We start from the raw sequence: 23,757 nt of genomic DNA on the forward strand, positions 1-23,757 counted from the left end.
TGATGGTTATGTAAAAGTATATTTAAAACATAAGTAGTTGATTTGCAATTGAGATTCTAAAATTTTAAATAGATTGAATTTTTATTTTCAATTGATTTGCGAAAATTTTGTTGAGGACATGTAACTAAATTGATAGATTGAATCCTTTGATGATGACCATGATGTTAAAGAAGATAAGTTGTTACAAGTTTACTATACGAACGCCACTAGTTTTACTTGTCAATACTCGCTAGTTTGCTTTAACTCATGGCACTACAAAAAAAAAAAAAGGTTTTTGATGGTATCAAAGGATTGTCGCCAAAAGTTTGAAAATTGTCATCAAAAGTTAACTTAAAAAAAAAATGAAAAAAGCTATCTCATGCCATATCAGCTCCTCCTTGTGCCACCTCATTGACACCTTATGCCACATCACTTGCTATGGCATGTGCCATGTACTACCACATGTCACATCACATATTCATTGTAAAATATGCCAAAAATTAAGATTTGAACCCTTGAACTTTACTCCCAAGCTTTAAGTCTTCCTTTGTTGTCAGTTGAGTTGAAATGCACCTGTAATTATTATATACAAAATTAAATATATATTATTTAACTATACACGTATATCAAATAATATATTATTAAAAATATATATATATATCTTATTTTATTTTTATTTATTAATATGTTAAAATAATTTCTATGAGTGTGCATTTAGATTATATTTTTTAATAAAATATTATTTTTTAGGAAAATGAACTTAAAATGAAATAATTTTTAAATATTGAATAATTTTCTTATAAACATTTTTACCAATTTTTAAATTTTTTAAATGAAAATGATTAAGTATATAATTTATTTATAAGTATGTATTATATTAGTTTATATTAAATATTTGTTACTTTTTTTTTTCCATATTTTTCTCAAAAATTAATAAATAAATTATTAAACTTTTATCTTCTCCCAAGTTAAATGCTTCCCCTTTTTTATTAAAATAAATTTTATCTATAATTTTTTAATTATCTTAAAAATATTTTAATAAAAAATTTATTTTAATCATATAAATTTTGTTAATATTCATTTTGGACAATTATTCTTTATTATCTTTAAGATAGAAAATGGATAGACATGTGATAAACTCAAAGTAGATGCTAAATACAAAAAAAATTCAAGTTAAAAATCTAAGTGGATATGTCATAATAAAAATAAAAAAAATTTTGTCTTGACTTGATCTAAATTAGTTTAGACTTTCATTAAAGTCTATTTAACAGATTCAATCTAAAGTTAATAGAGAATACTTCTCAATCACTTTACAATTTAAAATAAACAAACATTAATAAGTTTATGGATAAATTTATCTATAATTCAAAAAACTATCAAGTATTCTCTACCTATTTATTTGTTGCTTATTTTAAATAACCATCAAATATGGAACATCTTATTTAAATAATCTTATAGTAGTAAAAAGTAAAGCTCAACAAATGAAGTAGATACCATTTGTATATTAAGTCAAGTATCAAGTGCGTAATGTGTCAAATAGTCTGCAATATCAATTGTATCTTATAACATTTATATAACTTTAACATTCTAATGTTTATGTATAACTTTAACATTGCAATGTTATTTATTTCTCATTCTATGTATAAATACCTTTAGTGGAAACAAATTTTGCCACTAAATGTATTTATAAAATATTTTTTAGTTTTTTTAATTTTTTTTATGAAAATACTTTTGACGGCAACAAACTGTGACCGTGAAAAGAAATTACATAAATTATTTTTTATGAAAATACTTTTGATGTGACTGTTTGTTGCCACTAAAAGTAATCGTATAAATTATTTTTAATTTTATAATTATTTTTTATGAAAATATTTTGGAGGCAATAATTTGTCACTACTAAAAAGTAATTACATAAATTATTTTTAAATTTTTTAATTATTTTTTATAAAAATGCTTTTGACAGAAAAAGTTTGTCACCACTAAAGTAATTATAAAAATTATTTTAAATTTTTAATTATTTTTTTATGAAAATACTTTTGGTAGTGACGGTTTGTCACTACTAAAAGTAATTATATAAATTATTTTAAAATTTTAATTATTTTTTTATGAAAATACTTTTGGTGGAGATGATTTTTTACTACTAAAAGTAATTACATAAATTATTTTCTATTTTTAATTACTTTTTTGTAAAAAATACTTTAACGGAGACGATTTGTCACCGCTAAAAGTAATTATATAAATTATTTTTAATTTTTTTTATTTTTTTATGAAAATATTTTGGGCAGCGATAATGACTTTTTAGCGGCAACAATTAAATATCATCGCTGAAAAGGGGCCTTTGGTGGCGATAATTAAATGTTGCCACTAGAAGTAGACTTTTAGTAACAATAGTAGTAACTTTTAATTATTGTAGCTAAAAGTTAACCTTTGACAACAACTTTTTTTTTTTCGCTGCTAAAAGTCACCATCAAAAGTCATTTTTTTATAGTGTAGGTTTGGCAACTTTTTTTTTAAGGTATGAAAAATATTAAAGAAGGATATGAAAAAGATCTAAGGTTAGTATTGAAAATATTAAAAAATGACTATTAAAAAAATCAAAGTTGAGTAAAAAAAATGAAAGATATAAGTATCAAAAATCAACTCAGAAAATTTTTAATTCCAACCAAAGATCTTGGTCCTTTAAAATTTCTCATATTCACAACCTTTATAAGCAAAATAAAAATTAGGTCCCAAAATATTAATACAATGATCGTTAGATCTTCAACAAAATTTTTTGAAAATGATTTGCAAATATCAATATTTAAATAGATGCAAATGATACAAAATAGTATACAATTATATTTGAAACATAAATACCTGATTTGCAATAGAGATTCCTAATTTTGCAACATTCTAACATTTTATTTTTTTAAGAACATTATAACTTTTTAATTTTAAAGCTAATTCAATTTTTGGATATACTATATATATTCTAGGCTTGGAAGCCTTAAAGGATAGAGTTGGCTACAGGAGAAAATTGAGGTGGAGGTTGGTTGAGAGATTATTACATACTTTTAAATTAGTCTCATATTGTTCATGTATTTTTTTTAATTAAAAAATAGTCTAAACATATAAATAAATTCAGATAGAAGTGGAAAGAAAAATATTTAAAGAACAACAGGTATGATCTCATTAAGTAAGGTTGATTGCATGCAAAGAAAAAATATGTGATATATTATTGAAAAAAATAAAAAAATTTATTTTACTTATACTATTTTTAATAGACCGAATATCTAAATGACATGTCACGTTATAAATATTTAATAATTAATAATATTTCGTGTTGGTTTATCTAACACGGTACATCGAGTTAGTACGTGTACTAGTCTATATAGCATTTAACATGCTAAGATAAACTTTGAGTTGTAAAGTAATTTTATTAATGGCGGCGACCTGATGAGCTAGGTTATTTCATTCCATAATGTAGTGGGGATACTATACCCTAGGTGCATGATAATAAGCCACCTAACAAGATTAATTACAAAGATCAAGCAACCTGGGAATAATAAAACTTTTACTTCTTTAAATTTATCTTAATTATCAATTTAATCCTTCAAATTTAAGTTTTTTATCTATTTAGTCCTTTAAATTTTTAGTAATTATCTATTTGGCTCTTATTGTTTAAAGAAGAGGTAAAACTATTAAAATTTGGTAACATGAATAATAAAAAAATTGATGACAATCATTTAAATTAATAAAAAGAATGTAATTATTTAGATAGGGAAAAACAAAGTCAGAAATTTTAAAAAATATATGAACAATCAAAACCCAACATAAAGGACTATGAAAATTAAACTGATTTGAGGATTAATTTGTTCTTATTTAACTGCATTATATGTTAAGTTATCAATATACTTTATATATTAAATTAATTTAAAGGTCTACTTGTATTTTCAAACATAAAGACCTAACGTGATAATCTAAAAAACAATTTAAGAGATTAAAATGATAAAAAAATAAACTTTAGAGACTAAATCAATAATTAAGATAAATTTGAGAAATTAAAAGTTTTATTATTAATTTTTTTTAATTTTTTTGCTACCCAAAGTATTTCTATTGTCGGTAGTATGAGACTAATCTCTTGAAAAATTTGAGAGCCATTTAAGGTGTTACTCTCTCTCAAAAAATGTTTTTTTCATACACTTATACGTGTCTAGAAATTGAACCTATAAATGATATTTAAGAGGCTCATATTGCTATTATCTGTGCTACATTCACCCGGTAAAAAACATATTTTTAGGAACAGATGAAATCCACTAAATACATCTTAGGCCTTACAACATGGCTAGATTTCTATTGGCTTAAGAAGAAGTTCGTTTTGTCTCAATATTGGCCCCCACAAACGAGGAATGGGTGACATCAGAATCTTCGGTTTGGATTTGAAAGCCAAATGCTTTGAGTGAATATAAACCTCTAAAATTTCATGTTATGTGAATATTTTTTTTAATTTTAATATATTTTAATATAATTGTAAATATTTTAAGTACTTAAGTTAAAAAATTGTATATATTGTTTTGAAAATTCACATGGCAGCTCTATTTTGGTTATTTTAAGTTAATTTATTAATATTTTGATATTAAAAATTGTCAATAAATACTATAACCAAGGCCTAGTGCAATTAAAGTCCATTTTCCTATACTTGTATCCAAAATATTTACATTTGAACCAAAAGTATATGGAAGAAATTGCAAAAGACAGATTTGGAAAATGCTGTGCTCTCTCAATGTGAGGAGCCTGTACAAAACAATTGATTATATAAAAAAATGTACTGTAGAGTTAGTTACAGCACAAGGACCACATTAGCCCTATTCTATAATGAGAAAGAATTAGCTACTATACAGACCAAGAAGGAAATAATATACAAATGGATTGCAAATTAAACTTTGGGCTGTTTGGTCTTCTTAGACTTCTTCTTTGATGGTTCAGTCAACATGAGCCTAGATATATGTTTAACATCTCCCTCAAATGAGAGGTGAGCAAAGTGAGACCAAGTTTATCTCGGAGAAAAAGAAATCAAGAGGAAGGAAGAGGCTTGGTCAATAAGTCTGCTAATTGATCCTTAGAAGGAACAAAACAAACAGCAAGTGACTTAGCAAGTTCAATATGTTTAGTACGTGCATGAAAAACTGGATTTGAAGCTAAAGCAGAAGCATTAATATTATCACATCAAATGATAGAAGTTGGTTGTGAGACTAATCCAAGTTCACCAAGCAACAACCGAAGCTAAAGAAGTTCTAATATTGTATGAGCAAGGGAATGATATTCAAACTCAGCACTAGAACGAGCAACACCTGACTGTTTCTTTGAGGACCAAGAAATCAATGAATCACCAAAGAACACAAAACAACCACCTGTGGATTGACGATCGTCTAGAAAACTGGCCAAATTTGCATCAGAATATGCAAAAAGATCAAGACAAGTAGATTTCTTAATATGTAGACCAATATCCATGATTCCTTTAAGATAATGTAGAAGTCATTTAATTGCATGCTAGTGTAGCAAAGTTGGAGCTGATAAGAACTGACTAAGTTTGCTTACTGTAAAAGACACATTGGGCTGAGTATTTGCTAAATATTGTAGAGAACCAACAACATGGCAATAGTCAGATGCTGAAGGCAAAGGAGCACTATTAAAAGGAGTGAGAGTATGACCTGGAACCATTGGAGTAGTGTAGGTAAAGGAATCACTCATGTTACACTTGCCAAGAAGATCCATAATATACTTGCCTTGATTTAGATAAAAAACCAAATTCATCACGCGTTACCTTAATTCCTAAAAAGTAATGAATGGGTCCCATATCCTTAAGAGAAAATAACTCATTAAGTTTGGATATAAACTGAGTCATGCTTTGGAGATTATTACCAGTAACCAGAATATCATCAACACAAATGAGTATTATCAAAATTTGATCACTATTCTGAAAAATGAATAAAGAGTTATCACTCTTACTGTTATAAAATTTCCATAACAAAAGAGTAGATTGAAGACGATCAAACCACGCTCGAGGTACCTGTTTTAGACCATAAAGTGCCTTTCTCAATCTGCAAACATGATGAGGTTTGTGAGGATGAATGAATCCTTTAGGTTAGACCATGTAAATAGTCTTATGCAACACACTATTCAAAAATGTGTTATTAATGTCTTGTTGCTGGACACTCCAGTTATGGGAAGCTGTTAAAGCAAGAACGACGCGAACAGTGGATGGCTTAATCACTGGACTATATGTTTCACTATAATCTATGCCAGGTTATTGTAAGTATCTTTTTGCAACAAGACATGCTTTATATCAATCAACAGTGTTATTCGACTTGAACTTTATCTTGAATATCCATCAACAGCCTATAAGATTGTAAGAAGAGTGAAAAGGAACTAAATCCCAAGTATTATTGTGTATAAGAGTTGCATATTCATCAGACATTGCCTTCTTCTAATGAGTAAGGTGTAAAGCTTCATTAGTAGAGCACAGTTCTGTATATAATTGTTGAGGATCATACTGACTGACTCCTACGTAAGGTTGCTTGGGTTTGAAAATTCCCTTTTTACCATGTGTCACCATAGGATGAGTGGGCATCACATGCAGTGCTCGAGAATCATTACTAATCAAACTTGGACTACGTTGGGCAGTTAAGGAAGCGTTATCATGTGGACTGGAATGTGAAGAAAGTGATAATACATTAGCCATAGTGTGGGAAGGAATTATATGGGCTGGTTCAGATAAATAAAGCCTATTAGGAATTAAAGCTAGTCCAGGTGATAGCAAGGATGTATTGACACGTGCAGTAGAAGCTAAAGTTTTTGAATTCTTATAAGCATTTGTATAGGAATTATCTGAAGCGACTTCCTATGTTTTAGCACTTATAGAACAGAGCATAGGAGATGGAACTAATAGGGAGCAAATATTATCAACTATTCTTCTGGGTTGTGAGGAGATTCCTACAAAAGGAAAATCAGCTTCATTAAACACTACATGGCGTGAGATAAATATGCGGCCAGATGGACTCAAACACTTGTATCCCTTATGGGAAGGACTAGGACCTAGAAAAGTGCATTTTTCTGAGCGAAATTCCATCTTATGTTTATTATAAGGCCGGAGACATGGAAAACAAGAACATCCAAAAATCTTAAAGCCTCCATAATTTAGTTTAGAATCAAAAAGAACTTCAAAGGGTGATTTTTGTGTTAACACTGGTATAGGAAGACAATTAATTATATAAACTGAATTCATGAAAGCCTCCCACCAGTATTGAAGTGGCATTGAAGCTTGTGCTAGCATGGCTAAACCCATTTCAACAATATGGCAATATTTATACTCAACCCTTCTATTTTGTTAAAAAGTATGTGGACAAGGATATCGAAATAAAATTCTTGAATCAGTTAAGGTTGAAGTGAAACTACAGAATTCTCCACCCTAATCACTCTGGAGAACTTTAATTTTTTGGTCTAACTGATTCTCTACTAATTTTTGAAATTGAATAAAAGAAGACAGAGCTTCACCCTTAGAACGGAGTGGATACAACCACGTAAATCGACTGAAATCATCCACAAAACTAATATAATATTTAAAACTAGATTTAGAGGAAATGGTTGTAGGTCCCCATAAATCAGTGTAAACTAGTTCCAGGGGAGCTTTCGTGGTAGAATCAGATAATGAAAAAAGTAATTTATGCATTTTAGCAAGTTGACATGCATTGCAAAAATCAAGAGCAACAGTATTATCAAGGTTGATATTACAATGCTTTAATAGTTCCTTAACGGTTTTACAAGAAGAATGACCTAATCTCTTATGCCATGTTTCTGAAGTAGCTAACAAAGCAACAGGTCTATCATCATGAGCTGAATCATAAAGTTGATAAACATAAAGCTCGCTATCTATCTTGTATAAACCATCACACCGTGTCCCTTTAAGCAGTTCCTTGCCCATTCTCAGATGCTTCACAACATAATAAACACCAAGGAATTGAATTAGTATATCATTATCCAAGACTAATTCAGAGAAACTAAGCAGATTTTTCATTATTGTTGGGACCACAAGAATATCCTTTAGCAATAACTCTGATGAACCACATTTAAAATAACCTGAAGTATGACCAGAGATAGGCAGACTTGCGCTATCACCAACTGTTAATTTACCTGTCACTATTTGAGCACCAGAAATAGAATTACCATTGAGATTTGTGACATGGTTTGAAGCTCCACTATCTAAATACCAAGCTGGATCCTGAATTGTTTTAGGCGAAGCATAATAAGCTGATAGAGTTGATCTCTCATGATATACATAATTTCCATTAAAGCAATAGAAACAATCATCAACCACATGACCAGGATGACTACACAGTTGACACTTCACTTTATTGTTATTATTTTTATAACATCCCCGACTACGATTGCCACCTCAGCCGTTACCATCTCGACCTCAACTAGAGAAATGCCAAGATCCATGAGAACCTGAATGTTCAGTACTGGAAATAGATCGATTAGTTTGAAAACTTAAATTAGCAAACATTGTACTTACTGTGTTAACATTGTTAAGGTGTTCGATATGCTACTTATATGTCACAAGAGATGAATGTGAATCAACCCATGACAAATCAAGTTTATCGACAAGATGTACAACAATAGGAGTATAATTGGCATCAAGTCCAGCCAATGTTTGCATGACAACATCAGGTATTAGTAAGGGATGCCCAGCTAATGCCATATGGTCTGCCAGTAGCTTCAACTTGCTGAGATACTCTTCCATTTGAAGAGAACCTTTTCGAGTACTATGAAATTTAGACTTCATCAGAGTAATACGAGCTCTAGTGTTAGAAAATGCTAGATCGGTGACTACTTTCCAAATTTGTGCAGCACTTCGACAGTGTAAAACTTGAGTTGAAATATTAGTTCCCATGGACCCAAGGAGCTAGCCATATATAAGCTGGTTTGTAGCTTGCCAATCTTCAAAGGCAGGATTCACAACAACATCGTTACCATCAGCTACAAATTTTAGAGGAGGAATCTTCATTCATGTAATAAATCCTTCTAGTTTGTGTCCTTCAAGAACAAAGAGAACAAAACGACTCTAGAGGAGGTAATTGGATTGGTCCAACTTGATTGATCCAGCCTGATTAAGGCTGTTGAGGAGTGGTATTGTTTTAGTTTGAATAGCAGCAACAGAAGGAATGACGGTATTGATTTCTGGTATGGAGGTGGAAGAGGAAGAAAAGGATGGAATGGCAGAAGTAGCAAAAAGAGGCATAGTAGAGGAAGTGAAAGTAGGTGAGCTGGTGGTTGAGAGAATTAGAAAGGTTGCCATTGATGATGTCTGTTTTGATACCAAATTGCAAAAGACAGATTTAGAAAATGCTGTGCTCTCTCAACGTGAGCAGCCTGTGCAAAACAATTAATTATATAGAGAAAACGTATAGCAGAGTTAGTTACAGCACAGGGACCACGTTAGCCCTATTCTATAATGAGAAAGAATCAACTACAATACAGACGAAGAAGGAAATAATATACACATGGACTGCAAATTAAACTTTGGGCCATTTAGTCTTCTTGGACTTCTTCTTTGATGGTTCAGTCAATATGGGCCTAGATATATGTTTAATAGAAGATAAGTATAGGAAAATGTATTAAAATGACATAAATTTTTACAAGTTATTATTGAGCATGGAAGACTCGGTTGGAATCAAGAGCCATGACTTTGAACGATCTATACATGTTTCTTCACAGACCATTTTTCCTTCACAAAATAAGGAATCTCTTTTGCAAAAATTCTTGTTATGAGGGTTACAAATTAGGGTATGAGAGTGGTAGCAAACTATTAGAAGTGTTGTTATATTGGCAAGGTTTTTCTTTACAAATTATATAGTTAATCTCACTAAAAAAAATCTTGTTTTTAATGGTTTCAAACCATTCAACTAATAACTTGGGGCATTGTTTGATCTTTATACGTGGTGAAGATGAGCTAGGCCATCAAATAATTAAACATCTACGTCTTTTCTTCATTGGGTTAACGTAAATATGGTCTGTAATAATACATAAGAAATTCGTATAAGAATAAGAAAAACACTGTCCTAAATCTCATACCAATCCGAAAACAAAAGGATCAAATGACATAGCAACAACTCACCATCACATGTATAGGAATGTACCAAAAACAATATCCAATATTTTAAAAATAGAAACCTAATATATAGGACGAGAACAAATGGCACAGAAACTGAATGAAAACAAGTAATTCTTATTCTTTCAAAACTGAGGTGCATTACACAGACAATAATGGCCTTATTTATAGTTCTGAGATTGTGAAACTAAAGCATACAAAATAAAAGGGAGGTTACAGGAATTAAGGGGAGGTTACGAAGAGTTTATTATGCTCCATTATGTAACTTCTGTTTCTGCTCTTTTATTTTTCCGTTTCAACAAACTTCATTTCTATCACAGGAGTAGTATCAATCGACAACAGATCTCAGCAACTATCGTAGGATAAGAACACTATGCTACTCAAGAATCTGGCTGTGTGAGTCCAACGTAACAACTCTGAGCATCAGCTTGGTTTCCCGACATTTTCTATTGTTTGTCATCAGTGGAGACACTAGTTGATAGCCACGAGTATGATGGAGATGCATTGCTTGATCCCCGCCACTGCATCATCTAGGTTCAAGAATTTGGGTCATCTTCACCATTTCCTTCGAATTGAAGCATATTGAGATACTATAGGTCTGCATCTAAAGAAAGAAAATTATATTCTTGATCATTTACTCAAGTGTGGAATGGCTACATGCCCTCCAGTACCAACACCAATGGTGGAAAATCCTACTATTTATCGAAGAGTAATAGGAGCACTACAATACTACTTGGTAAACGCTAGACCAAATATTATGTTTGTTGTAAATAAGCTCAACTAGTTCCTTCATTTACCAACAGACCAGCATTGGCAAAGCAAGGCTATTCATAAAACCGAGTAATCATTTTACCTTAAAAGGCTTCTCGGATTCTAATTGGGCTGTTTGTGTTGATGGTCGTCTTGTGTTTTTCTTGGTGATTCATTGATTGCATGGTCTGGGAAAAAACATAGAGTTGTTGCGAGATCGAGCATAGAGTCAGAGTATATATCGTGTGTTGGCTGATTAATTGCAATTGAATTCACCTGGTTCCAATTTCTGTTCTCAGAAATTTGTTTCAAAATTCCTCATATCCCAGTTGCTCAGTGCGGCAATTTGAGCGCATCTGCCTTGGCTTCAAATCCCATCTTCCACGCTCGAACAAAGCATATTGGATTGGATGTTCACTTTGTTCGTGAATAAGTAGATGATTACTATGGTCGTGAGCCCATCATATACTAGATCTGTGTACATTATTCTTTTATTATTTGTTCTGTGTTCTTATCTTCTGTTGTACATATGGCCTTAGGGTTGTCTTGCTCTCTATATAAGGAATAATAAATATAGGGCGCTGTCTGCCTCCTTTTACAATTTCCATATCATATTATCTTATCTGGATCCTGTGCCAGATTATCGTTGGATCTAGAAAGTTATATTTAGCCCTTAGGATGAGGGCTTTACTACAATCCATGCCAAAACTCGTAAAGGTCACAATATATATTTTATTATTCAATCACTTAATTATGGCGGCTGATGCATTCAATGCGCCGGATTACATGCATATTTGATAGAGCGATAGACTCCTTTGCAATGGAGAGAGCAGCCAGTCTTCATATAACATGTTTGATAATCTTTGGTCAGCTAAGGTATTGCATAATAATTAAAAGAGGGCGTGTTAACTTTTTTTAAATTTTCGGACCCCCTTTTTAAATTTTGACATTTCAAATCTCATTTAAAATTCATATATTTGAAATCATTTGTATGGGTAGTTTCAAAATTTCAAATAAAGAAGATAAATAAGTTGAGATTTTAAATGAAAATAAAAAATAAAAATAATAAATTTATCTTTATTTTTTAATTGACAAAGAGTAAAAATAAAAGATGAGAAAAGATATGAGAATCATAGAGATATTAATAATGAAAATATGAAAAAAATGAGATGTTTACAGTGACTTGAATGGAATTTGAAATTATGAAGGAATTGTAATAAGAAATGAATTTGGATTTGATTCAAATTTTTAAATCCAAATTCATAAATTGTAATAAGAAATTATGAAAGGAATTGTAATAAGATATTCGCTTAATCCGTCGCTCTTTCACGACCTCAAAGTAAGTATATTTATTTATTTTACTCCAAATTTCTTTTATCTTGCTTAATTATTATGTTTTTTTTTATTCTTTTATTTCACTGCTTTTGCCTGATTTTTATCAGTTTTCTGTTTATTCAATTCAATCAAGCCAGTCCAATTCAAGAATATATTTCAAAGTTTTTGGGATTTTCATTGGCAAAAATTAAATTTCAAAGAATAAATTGATAATTTAGGAAAATTTTGAGGGCCCTAAAGTTTCATCATCTCAACATATGCACTTTGTATATAATAAAATATGTTTTCTTTTATAAGTTTGTATATATATATGTACTTGACTATTTTTATTTTACCTTGCATTTATACTAAGGAATAATGTTTTTTTGAAATTTACAGGTGAAAGATTATGTTATATGTCGAATACGAAAAAATGATAGAGCTATTAAACATCAAAATAAAAGAAAAGAGCCGGAAGCAAGCCAACAAAAAAATTACGAAGAGCAGAACAATAATCAAATAATAATCCTGCAAGAGGGCAAGAAGAGACGAAGAACAAAGGCAAAAGGAAATCAAAAAAGAATTTGTGAAGAAAACAAATATAATCAAAGAATAATCCTACCAGAAGATGACAAGAAGAAAAGAACAGGGCCAAAAGAAAATCAACAAAGAATTTGTGAAGAAAATAAAGATAATCAAATAACCCTTGCAACAAATGGGGAAGAAGAGAACAACATGTCGATGGATGAGTTTGCATCGTGGTTGGAGGAAAATATAAGGTAACAACAAGAAGAATAATAAGAATAACTGCTGTTTCATATAAGTATAATATAGTTAAATTAGATTGTTATATAATTCAATTATAAAAGTTTAAAAAATACTATAAAAAATTTATGTACTTATACTTATATATTAAAATATTTTATATATTATTTATCCTATAATAAACTTTTATTATTAATATTAAATAATATTAATATATAAAATATATATTAATTAAATAAAAATATACTCTCTCCGTTCAAAAATGTAAAGTATTTTTTGAGGAGTTGAATATTTAAAAATATAAGTCATTTTTAATCTTTCGAAGTGTAATTATTGCATTTTTTTCAAAAGTGCCCCTATTGATAATAACTTTATATTTATTGTAGAGTATTTAATAGGAATAAATATAAAAAGATAGAATTTATTTAAAAATTAATAACTAGTTTAGTAGGAGGTAAAATTCAATTAAAAATGCCTTATATTTTTTAACGGAAGGAATATTAAATATTTAAAGTTAAGTATTTAAGTCTTCTCTTTTAAACCATATTTCCTACTCATATAAGAGATCTGTGCCAGCTTTCTTTCTTCTTCTTCACTATATTTCCATATTATGTTTTTTTATATATATGTGTTTGTGTTACACTTATTAATAAAAATCATTTATATAGTATTTTAAAAAAAAATCAATTCTGCATGTAATATTTAAGAGAAAAATTTATGCACTTACCATATCTTTATCATAGAACTTGATGGAAAGATATAAATGAAAAATCTTATGATTTCTCTGTTGTTGATTTATGTAAGTCTCATACATATAAGATTCCTAGATAATAAAACTTGAGTATTAATTTCAATGTTCATGAAAAATATTGTGATGCAGCTTTGATGTTGATGAACAAGAAGAGGAGAAGGAATTTTATAAGCAAGAAGAGACTGACATGTCGATGGATGAGTTTGCTACGTGGTTAGAGACAAACATAAGGTATGACAACAACGAGAATAATAAGAATAATTATTTTGTCATATATATAAAAGTCCTCATTTAATACTATTTATAAATTACTTCTAATATATTTTACCAAAATTAAAAAAAATTAAAACTCATTAATTCATCTAAAAATTTAATAATAAAAATTTTAATTTTACCCCTATTAAATATATTCCCTCTATTCCTTTTTATAGGAACATTGAACTAATTTGCCATAGCCAAGAAGCTACAGTTAAATTATTGATTCTATCTAAAAATAGAATAAAATTTTAATTTTATCCCTATTTAAATAAAAAAAATTAAATTTGTATGAGATTCTTTATCATAATTAATGAATTTAAATAGAAATAATATTAAAAAATATAATTAATACATCATCAAGCCCTTTATGTTAAGAATAGGAAGGGACACATTTTTTAATAACATCTTTTTTCTCATCAATATTTAATAGAGGGTAAAAAAAATTATAATAAAAAATTAATGGCATAACTTATAAATAGAATCAAAAAAAATTTCTTTCTATGCCTTATTAGGAATAGAATCAAGGGAATTCAATTATAGAAGTTTAAAAATATTAAAATACTTTTTCACATAAAATATTTGTTTTCAATTAAGTCAAAAGATTAGGTAGATCTTTTAATGTGTATATCATTTCTCCTATAACAAACTTTTATTATTAATATCATTAACACTTTAAAATTCACTTATTTTAATTTGACTTGATTAAACAAAAGCATATTATATATATATAAGTACCTAGATCTTCTCCTTTAAAACGTATTTCCTACTCATAAAAATTAAATTTATATATATGAGTATGTTAAACTTATTTAGAAAAATTATTTATATATACTTTTAAAAAAATTAATTCTGCATGTAATATTTTAAGGAAAAAGATTATGCACTTATCATATCTTTATCATAGAACTTGAAGGAAAGATATTAATGAAAGATCATATAATTTCTCTCATTGATTTATGCAAATCTCATACAAGATTCTTTTTTTTTTTTTTGGTGAATCTCATACAAGATTCTCAGATAATAAAGCTTCAGTATTAATTTCAATGTTCTTAAAAAAAAATGTTGTGATGCAGCTTTGATGTTGATGAAGAAGCGAAGAAGGAAGAAAATTTCATACCAGATTTGGATGGTGAGGAATATATAGAAATGCCCATATCAAATATGATGGATCATCTTGAACTCTTTGTTGAAGAAGAGACCAAGTCAACTGTGGACGATTTTAACTCTTGGCTGGACAAATTATTTCGGTATGATATTGTTTTAAAAAAATATGTCTGTTTTCAAATGTATTTGTGAATACATACATACATACATACATATATATATATATATATTGATATTTGAATAATATTTAATGTTTATTTTTGTACGGTGCAGGAAGCAGCCAGGGGAAGGAGAATACCCAGAGATATTACTGCTCTGAAGTCTGAAGTGCAAAGCATAAACTAAGGACTGGTTTTGTAGAGACGAAATGATGTGTCATGGCATAATTTTAAGTGAATGTATAGGTTAATACTTGTCAGATAACATACATTGAATATTGTAAGACTGTACTGCCAAGATTATGCATAGTAGCAGAAATATTTTACATCACTCAAGTATGAAAAAAATTAAATATTATACAAATGATATATATATATATATATATATATTGATAGGATAAGAAGTAGGTTACAGTAGAGCAAAGATTACCTGAGAGTAAAAGATAGGTTCCACCATTTGTTTAAGTGACCAGAGCTCCCAGCCACTCACGTCGACTTAAATTAGTTTGTATGTATATATGTATTTACATTCTGTTCAATAAACTCACGTTAATGTTTTTTTTTTCCCCTAGTGACAGTCTGATATTAGACTTTTAATCATATTTGAGCAGTGTGTAAACTTTAACTTATTATAACTCATACTTTATAATTTTAACTTAGATTGCAATTCAATTCTTAAACTTTAACTTAATATACTTAGTACCTCTAATTTTAATCATTCAAAATAATAGTCCCTATATTTTAAAAAAATAAAATTATAAAGGCTAAAGTTATTTCTTAAAACTTAAGGATAAAACTTAAGGACTTCTATTTTATATCACTCAAACTATAAGGACAGATTTGTAATAAATTAAAATTTAAAAATTAAATTGCAATCAAATCAAAATTACAAGGATTGAATTTCATCAAATTAAAATTTAGGGATTGACTTATAATTGAAGTCAAAACTATAAGAACTAAATAATTAATTTTTCTTTTTGACAAATTTAAAGTTTGGATTAATGAATTTGAATTTAAATTTTAAATTTGAAATCTTACATTTCAAATCTCAAATTTAAAATCGACGTTTTTCAAATTCATACACAAATAAATCTAAATCCATAAATTTTAAAATGCCCAAACAAAAGATTTGGTCCAAATCCAAATTTATATATACATCCAAACATAGCATAAGAGTTATTTAATCTCTGCTGAACCCAACTTATAACATAATTTGAAATAAATGTATGGACTATAAAATCATCAGTTGACAAGAGCTCACTTAAGAAACATTTATTTCAAAAGAGGAAAACAATCCGCCAGAGCTGAGAGAAACAGAAGCAAAAGTTTAGGACCAAACAACTCTGTCTTTGACTAATAACCTAGCAGTTCCTTCTAATTTCATTTTCATGCAATCTAATGTCCATTTCTCAAATGAGCATTCAATGAAATCATAATAACCTCCATGAATGAGCAGTTCTCCTTTGCACACCCTTTCTTCTATCCATGGATAGGTCAGAAGGTTCAATAAGGAATGGTTAAGTGATTCCTGCACATTTGTAATTAATTTCTTTAGGAATTAACATTTGCAAAGGCCCATATTATAGAAATCAAGAAGCTGATGAAAACAGACAACTAAGATATATGATAATGCAAGAGCAAATAAATACATTAAGACAACAATAATAAACTCTACTTCACTAAGTGAGGTCGGTTAATTGCACAATGACATCGAGGATCTGTCAACAACTAACTGCAAAGATATACTCCTTCCAGTCTATAATATAGGGAATTAGTAATTATTTCATGATTCCACCCCAAAAATAATAATAATAAGTCAATTGAAACCTTAACCTTCTAAAAAATTGTATATCTTTCCAAGTATACCCTTATTAAATGCCCTATATAAATGCTAGAATAATAACAATTGAAATTCCAGCTGACCACTTTTTAAAAAGGAATAATAAAGTAAGAATATAGCTGGAAAAAAAAAAACTACCTAATGCCCTATATTTTGGACCAACAAGGTCTTCTAAAAAATGCCCTATATTGTGGACAGGAGAGAGTATCATTTATCCTAGGAAAGAAGACATTAGACGCTATAAATACATTAGCGGATGAAAACATTAGAAAAAGTACCTTCTCACAATGCCTGCACTGCTGATCAAAGTCAAGGCCCGAAGCAGCAGCCTCAGTTTTTATTCTGGCATTTTTTCCAGCAACAACCCAGCTTTCTAAGAGGCTATGGAATAAAAATAACCAAGTAAGAAAGTGAGAGGTATTTTTTTCATCGTAGAAAGGAAAACACTAGTGAATGTTTAAGCTATCTTAAGTTCAACCTTCCATTTGCATCATCTTGCATGCTCATAAGAGCACGAATTCCCCCACAGCAGCTGTGACCAATGACTAAGATGTTCTCCACCTACAGTGAGAATAACCTTCATCTTTCAGCTCAAAGAAGTCTAGAAGAACTATATGTTTTCAGAACAGAAGGTTTTATATATATATATATATATATATATATACACACACACATAAACTGAAATGTCCTCCAGATACATAACACAGTCGTAAACCCAAGCTATAAATTGTTATTACGACGTATGGCTTAATGTTATTGCTCAAATCCATTAATGACCCAGACTTGAAAATTCTGAGCGGTTGACCAAACAAAGCTGCCATTATCATATATGCTTCTCTTGCTTTCTTTCCCATATTGAGCTCAAAAATTGTCACCGAGCAGTTCATTGAAGATATAATACAAGCTCAACCAGAATTATAACTACAATCATTGTCTTTCTCTCATCCTAGTTTGTGAATGGGCCCATGAGAGAGAAATGAATTTGAAATCCTTGTAATTCAATATAGCCGATTTCAGGGTTCCAGCTAAGTTCTGTAATGAACTTCAAAATTTTACTTGACTTTGAGAAGCGCATAATGCATAAGTAAATAATTAACAGACCAACAACAACAACAACAACAACAAGCCTTTATCCCACCAGGTGGGGTCGGCTACATGGATTGCAAGACGCCATTGTGCTCTATCATTTATCAAGCTTTTAGGAATATTATTAATTAAGAGATCGCGTTCAACAACTTCCAAGAATGTTCTCTTAGGCCTTCCTTTACCTCTCTTAATCGGACTCAAAGTTATATGTTTCACTCTTCTCACTGGTGCCTCCCTTGGTCTTCTTTGTACATGCCCAAACCATCTCAACCGATTTTCTACCATTTTTTCCTCAATAGGTGCCACCCTCACTTTTTCGCGTATGTGCTCATTTCGAATTTTATCTTTACGTGTATGTCCGCACATCCATCGTAACATTCTCATCTCTGCTACTCCAACTTTATGCTCTTGCTGTCCCGTTAAAGCCCAGCATTCACTACTATATAACATTGCCGGTCTGATAGCAGTGCGATAAAACTTTCCTTTAAGTTTATTAGGCACCTTACGGTCACAAATAACTCCTTTAGCTTTTCTCCAATTAAACCACCCAGCTTGAATTCTATGTGAAATATCTCCACTGATTTCGCCATCATTTTGAATAATGGCTCCCAAATATCTAAACTTTTCCACTTGAGGTATAATTTGATCTCCCAATTTTACTTCCAAATTATTTTCGAATGGTCCTTTACCAAATTTACAATATAAATATTCCGTCTTACTTCTACTCAGACGAAAACCTTTCGACTCCAATGTCCTCCTCCATAACTCAAGTTTGCAATTAACCTCTTCTCTTGTCTCTGCTATAAGAACTATATCATCCGTGAAGAGCATACATTTCGGGATTTCCTCTTGAATATGTTCCGTCAAAACATTTAAAATCAAGTTGAACAAATAAGGACTCAGAGATGATCCCTGATGTAGTCCAATCTTTATAGGAAAATCCTTTATTTGACCACTAGGCGTTCTTATACTAGTTTTTACCCCCTCATACATATCTTGTATGGCTTTAATATAAGCAATCCGTACTCCCTTTTTTTCCAACGCTTTCCAAAGCACTTCTCTTGGTATACGGTCATAAGCTTTTTCCAAATCAATAAAAACCATGTGTAGATCTTTATCTTTACAACGATATTTTTCCATTAATCCCCTTAATAGATAAATTGCCTCTGTAGTTGATTTACCTGGCATAAAACCAAATTGATTCTCAGAAATACTTGTCTCCAATCTCAACCTGTGCTCAATTACTTTCTCCCACAATTTCATTGTGTGGCTCATGAGTTTAATCCCTCTATAGTTAGTACAATTCTGAATATCTCCTTTATTTTTATAAATAGGAATTAATGTACTTCTCCACTCATCAGGCATTTTCTTGGACCGTAAAATCACATTAAATAACTTAGTTAACCATCTCACCCCTTCTTCACCTAAACATTTCCACGCTTCGATAGATATACAATCAGGTCCGTTAGCTCTACCATTTGCCATTTTCTTAAGAGCTTCCTTTACCTCTTTATCACGTATTATTCGATAGAATGACAAATTTTGTTCTCCTTTACCAGTTATTAAATCCTCCAAGTTACTAGATGAATCCTCTCCATCATTGAAAAGTTTAGAAAAATAAGTCTCCCATCTATTTTTAATTTCATCATCTGTAACTAAAATTCTTCCTTCTTCATCCTTAATACTCCTTACCTGTTCTAGATCTCTTGATTTTCTTTCCCTACTCTTGGCAATCTTATAAATAATTAACAGACCAAAGAAACAAAATGTACAGAGATAAATGAATATAACCATTAAAAGCTCCAAATCCTTAGGCAAAAATATCTTACTTTAAGCGTAGTTACGGCAAATTCCAGAGCAGCATTTGTCTCTGTTGGTCCATTCTGCATCGAGGAAGATGGAGCCAGATGTTAGAAAGGGAAAGCAGGGTGTACCTCCCACAGTGCAACAAGAATACTAGCTTGTTGATGTAGGCATATACCTCAAATGGAGTTACCAAATTAGCAACATTCCGAATCATGAAAGCTTCACCTGGTTGAAATCCCAGAATATATGATGGGCAAACCCTAGAGTCTGCACAAGCAATGACCATAAACTGTTCTCGGACATGTTAGTCAAGAAAAATTAATTTCACTACGAGACAAATTGAAGAGTGGCCCAAAAAGACTAAATGAAAACCCATAAAGCAATACGCAATTAAATCAAATTCTTAGTCAAAAGTGTGGGGAAAGACATACACAGAATAATTACCTGTGGTGATTGTACCTCAGCAAGATTTTGGAAATGTTCCAAGTTTCCCCTGCCAGAAAGCAGAAACCAATCTTGGAGAATTCTATTCCACTTATGACTATTAGAAGTAAAACTCTTGCGAACAAGAAACTACTGAAACTTACATGTATTTATTCTTTTTAAAACTTAAGAACCTGTCCTTCAGATCATTAAATAGATCATGCCCCTTTTCAGCTTCTGTAACAGTTCCTGGATTGTTGTTTTCATGTTGCTGTGTAAATCCAGAAGGCCCCATGGAAGCCTTTAAGTCTGAATTTTTTTTGCTCCTGCAAACATAAGAACAAGGTACTCAGTGATACAACAAAACGGTTTTACAGGATTTCATCACAATAAGAACAAATCACTTTGTTATTCTAACTTTACTTCAAAGTGTTGATTATAAAATCAACAGAGAAGTAGAACTATAGGGTCCATTAAACCACAAAGAATTAAAATCGATCCATGAAACACCATGGGATCATATCACACATATCAGCATTCAATATAGAATAGTGATTAAGAGTATTGGTGTTATCAAACAAGCATAGATTGCTCAAAGTTAAGCATAATCAAACTGCAATCCATATAGAAGACACACACCAAGATGAAAAGTCTTATTTTTCTTTTCAATCTATGTAATTTACACACTGTTGTGGGGAGCTCAAACATTTTACAAATTAAAATGAAAAAAAGGTAAACAATAACTGAGCCCTCTACTCATAGGGCTATCTCTTACATTCAGACAACTATAACGATCCCCAAAGAACCAGGGGATTAATTGAGAACAACCATTCCAAAAACTTATAAGTTTTGTTTAAGTAGATACAAGTAAGTTAACAGTAAGCACAATCTAACAGTACTAATTTAACTTTAAGTAGATACCAAGGGAAAGTTGAGCACTCACCTCAAACCCTTCAACAATCTCAAATGGGTTAGCTCAGTTTTCCGTGTTTCCAGCTTAAAGCTAAAGATCTGCCACAGTAATGGTTACATAATTAGCTCATTTGCAAAAAATCGGAACAAAATGGGCATCTGGGAGATAAATCATACAACACAACAGAAATACCCTTGATGCCCTCAATGTAGCTCCATGAAGCTGAATGCAGGAGGAATTGAAGGATAAGGGCAAAGCAAGAGGCCTGGAAATGGAAACAAAGGGATCACCTGAAACTGAAATCGGAGCAGCAGAAGCAGTCATATCAGAGAGCGCAAACAAAAATGGGTTCGCTTCTCCTTGAGTACGACTTGAGAATTGAATGAAACAGTCATGGCAGGGCAATTATTTTAAAGGGTGGGTGGGTAAAGTAAAGTTGGTTTGATCAGGACGCATCTTCGAGTCGAGTCCAGTCGTCTCCAACAAAAAAGGAGAAATCTAAATTAAAAGAAGAAAGAAGAGAAGAGAGAAAGTGACTATATGTTTATTCTTTTTGCACCGTAGCTACTTCATTCACCACCAGTTCACCTTGATACCGTGAAGGTGAAGCTTTTTCCTTTTTAGGGCAGCCAGCAAGATTCTCCAATTCGGATTGTCCCTCTCGTCCGGCCTTCTTCGAGCTACAGAATAAACAATTCCTTCAACCATTGATGATTGACCCGTCAGTACAATTTGGTAAAAATTTGACATTATGACTCACAAACCACCGAATTTAGATCCAAGTTTAGATTCTGCCCCAACGAGGAGCTTATTTTTGGGTCCAAGTGTATTGTAAGCGCTCGACCCTTAATCATGTTTCAAAGGCGGACCGCATGTTAAATCAAGACAGAATTTCAGATAAGGATTGCGGAAGGAAAAAAAAAAAAAATTATCAGTGAATCTTAAAAAAAAAAAAATTAAATTCTCTACAAGATTATGAACTGAATTGAAATAAAATAGGTGGCTGAAAAGAATAAAATACCCTTATATAAAAGAAAGAAAAAATTATTAACAACTGATATTGATAAATTAATAAGTAAAGTTAAAAAATTAATAATTAATGATTTTACATTTAAGACAGAATGATTGAACTAACATGATTATTGACAAATCATACGATTCACTATTAATGTTGGTAAATTAACAAATAAAAGTTAGATAATTAACACTTGATATTAGTATGATTATTAACAGATGAAAACAGATAATTTACAACTAATATTAGTAAATAAATAAGTAAAGTAAAAAAATTAATAACAAATGAAGATGTTTTTTGATCAAATCGAGTGAACAAATCTTGTAAAGATTTACAAGTTAAGTAGTTAACAAGTTATGTTGACAAATTAACAAGTAAAATTATGAAATTAATAAATAGTGTTCTTAAGGTCATGGAAGTACGAAATTAAGTAATTAACTATTTAACAATTATGGTTAAGAAATTAACAAATACAAGTAAATAATTAACAAGTAAAGTTAGATAGCAACTAAGTACTTGATAATTTTGCAAAAGGACATTTTGGTCTCTTTAGTCACTCATTTTATTTCAATTGAACTCAAAAATCCTATAGAGAAAATTTTAAATTTTTTAGGACAAATGAGTAAATATATTTCTTTCATGGTTCTTAACTAAAATTCTCCCTTAAATAAAAAAGAAAGGTCTTGATTTCTAAATTTTATAATCTAAATATTGAGACAGATAGCTAGAATTGTCAATTAAAACGAAGCCTATCAAGTTAATCCTTTTAAATTTAAAAATAGTCAAGGTTGAGCTAGTATTTGAGGATAAAAAATAGTAATTTAGGGTCCTTTTAAGCTCAAAGATAAAAGCATTAGCCCTTTTTTAAGTTCTTTTATTTTTTTAAAAAAAATTAATATGAAAAAAATAAAAGACTAAGTAACTAACTAAAAGAAATAAAAATCCTAGACTCACCCTTCCTCCCTCATTCATTCATTCAAATTTAGTTGATGATATTAACAAAGTTCAATTTTTATTAGTGTTAATTTTAATATTATTATTTAATATTAGACTTGGATGTTTAAGTCTTATATATTTATTGTAGTATGAATTGACTTAAATTTATTTTTATAAACTTAATCTTATATGTAATAATTTTTTTAGAATTATAAATATATTCTTTAAGTTTTTAAATTAAAAAGATAAGGTTAAGGCTCACAGAACCAACCCTTTAATCTTGAGAGCTAGGGCCGAGCTTTATAAAATAAAATCCTTAAATATAATTGAGCTTATTTGGGCTAACTCATTTTGATCCTAGTCCTTCAAGGGCTGGTCTATCCCTAATTAATAACTTTATAGGTAATTAATTATGTAGTAACTAAATAAAAAATTAATATTAAATGTATGTAATATATATATATATATATATACTCTCTTTGTTTAAAAATGTAAAGTATTTTTAATCTTTT

At 30.1% G+C, this 23,757-nt stretch overlaps 2 protein-coding genes across 7 annotated transcripts; one reads left to right on the forward strand and one right to left on the reverse strand.

Annotated features, from left to right (window-relative positions):
- The first annotated feature begins 12,796 nt into the window (after positions 1-12,796).
- Positions 12,797-15,536, forward strand: LOC129295160 (uncharacterized). The gene is made up of 4 exons (XM_054933631.1): positions 12,797-12,969; positions 13,836-13,937; positions 15,038-15,211; positions 15,342-15,536. Exons 1-4 carry the CDS (start codon positions 12,926-12,928, stop codon positions 15,385-15,387), a joined length of 366 nt encoding a protein of 121 aa, XP_054789606.1. The 5' UTR covers positions 12,797-12,925; the 3' UTR covers positions 15,388-15,536.
- Positions 15,537-16,353: 817 nt separating this feature from the next.
- On the reverse strand, positions 16,354-22,120 carry LOC129295164 (beta carbonic anhydrase 5, chloroplastic-like). 6 transcript variants are annotated; one of them, XM_054933635.1, is made up of 10 exons: positions 21,883-22,116; positions 21,487-21,559; positions 21,325-21,392; positions 20,546-20,707; positions 20,403-20,451; positions 20,134-20,247; positions 19,982-20,035; positions 17,545-17,627; positions 17,345-17,447; positions 16,354-16,754 (listed from the first exon to the last, which is right to left on the reverse strand). In XM_054933635.1, exons 4-10 carry the CDS (start codon positions 20,674-20,676, stop codon positions 16,554-16,556), a joined length of 735 nt encoding a protein of 244 aa, XP_054789610.1. In that variant the 5' UTR covers positions 20,677-20,707; positions 21,325-21,392; positions 21,487-21,559; positions 21,883-22,116; the 3' UTR covers positions 16,354-16,553. The 6 variants fall into 6 exon arrangements, with proteins under 6 accessions (XP_054789610.1, XP_054789613.1, XP_054789614.1 ...); XM_054933638.1 differs by having other exon boundaries at positions 20,546-20,704; positions 21,321-21,392; XM_054933639.1 differs by having other exon boundaries at positions 21,487-21,590; positions 21,883-21,946.
- Between the last annotated feature and the right edge of the window lie 1,637 nt (positions 22,121-23,757).

This window comes from Prosopis cineraria, unplaced genomic scaffold, assembly GCF_029017545.1.
Source record: "Prosopis cineraria cultivar Desert tree isolate PC_DT_omini unplaced genomic scaffold, ASM2901754v1 PC63, whole genome shotgun sequence".
NCBI lineage: Eukaryota > Viridiplantae > Streptophyta > Magnoliopsida > Fabales > Fabaceae > Prosopis > Prosopis cineraria.

Excerpts from the sequence above, each read along its gene's own strand:
- LOC129295160 (XM_054933631.1), top strand. The coding sequence starts at position 12,926 with ATGTCGATGGATGAGTTTGCATCGTGGTTGGAGGAAAATATAAG. Across the intron at positions 12,970-13,835 it reads TGGTTGGAGGAAAATATAAG|CTTTGATGTTGATGAACAAG; the intron begins GTAACAACAAGA and ends ATTGTGATGCAG. Across the intron at positions 15,212-15,341 it reads TGGCTGGACAAATTATTTCG|GAAGCAGCCAGGGGAAGGAG; the intron begins GTATGATATTGT and ends TGTACGGTGCAG.
- LOC129295164 (XM_054933633.1), bottom strand. The coding sequence starts at position 21,618 with ATGACTGCTTCTGCTGCTCCGATTTCAGTTTCAGGTGATCCCTTTGTT. Across the intron at positions 20,708-21,324 it reads AGATTGTTGAAGGGTTTGAG|GAGCAAAAAAAATTCAGACT; the intron begins GTGAGTGCTCAA and ends TTATGTTTGCAG. Across the intron at positions 20,452-20,545 it reads TTTAAAAAGAATAAATACAT|GGGAAACTTGGAACATTTCC; the intron begins GTAAGTTTCAGT and ends GCTTTCTGGCAG.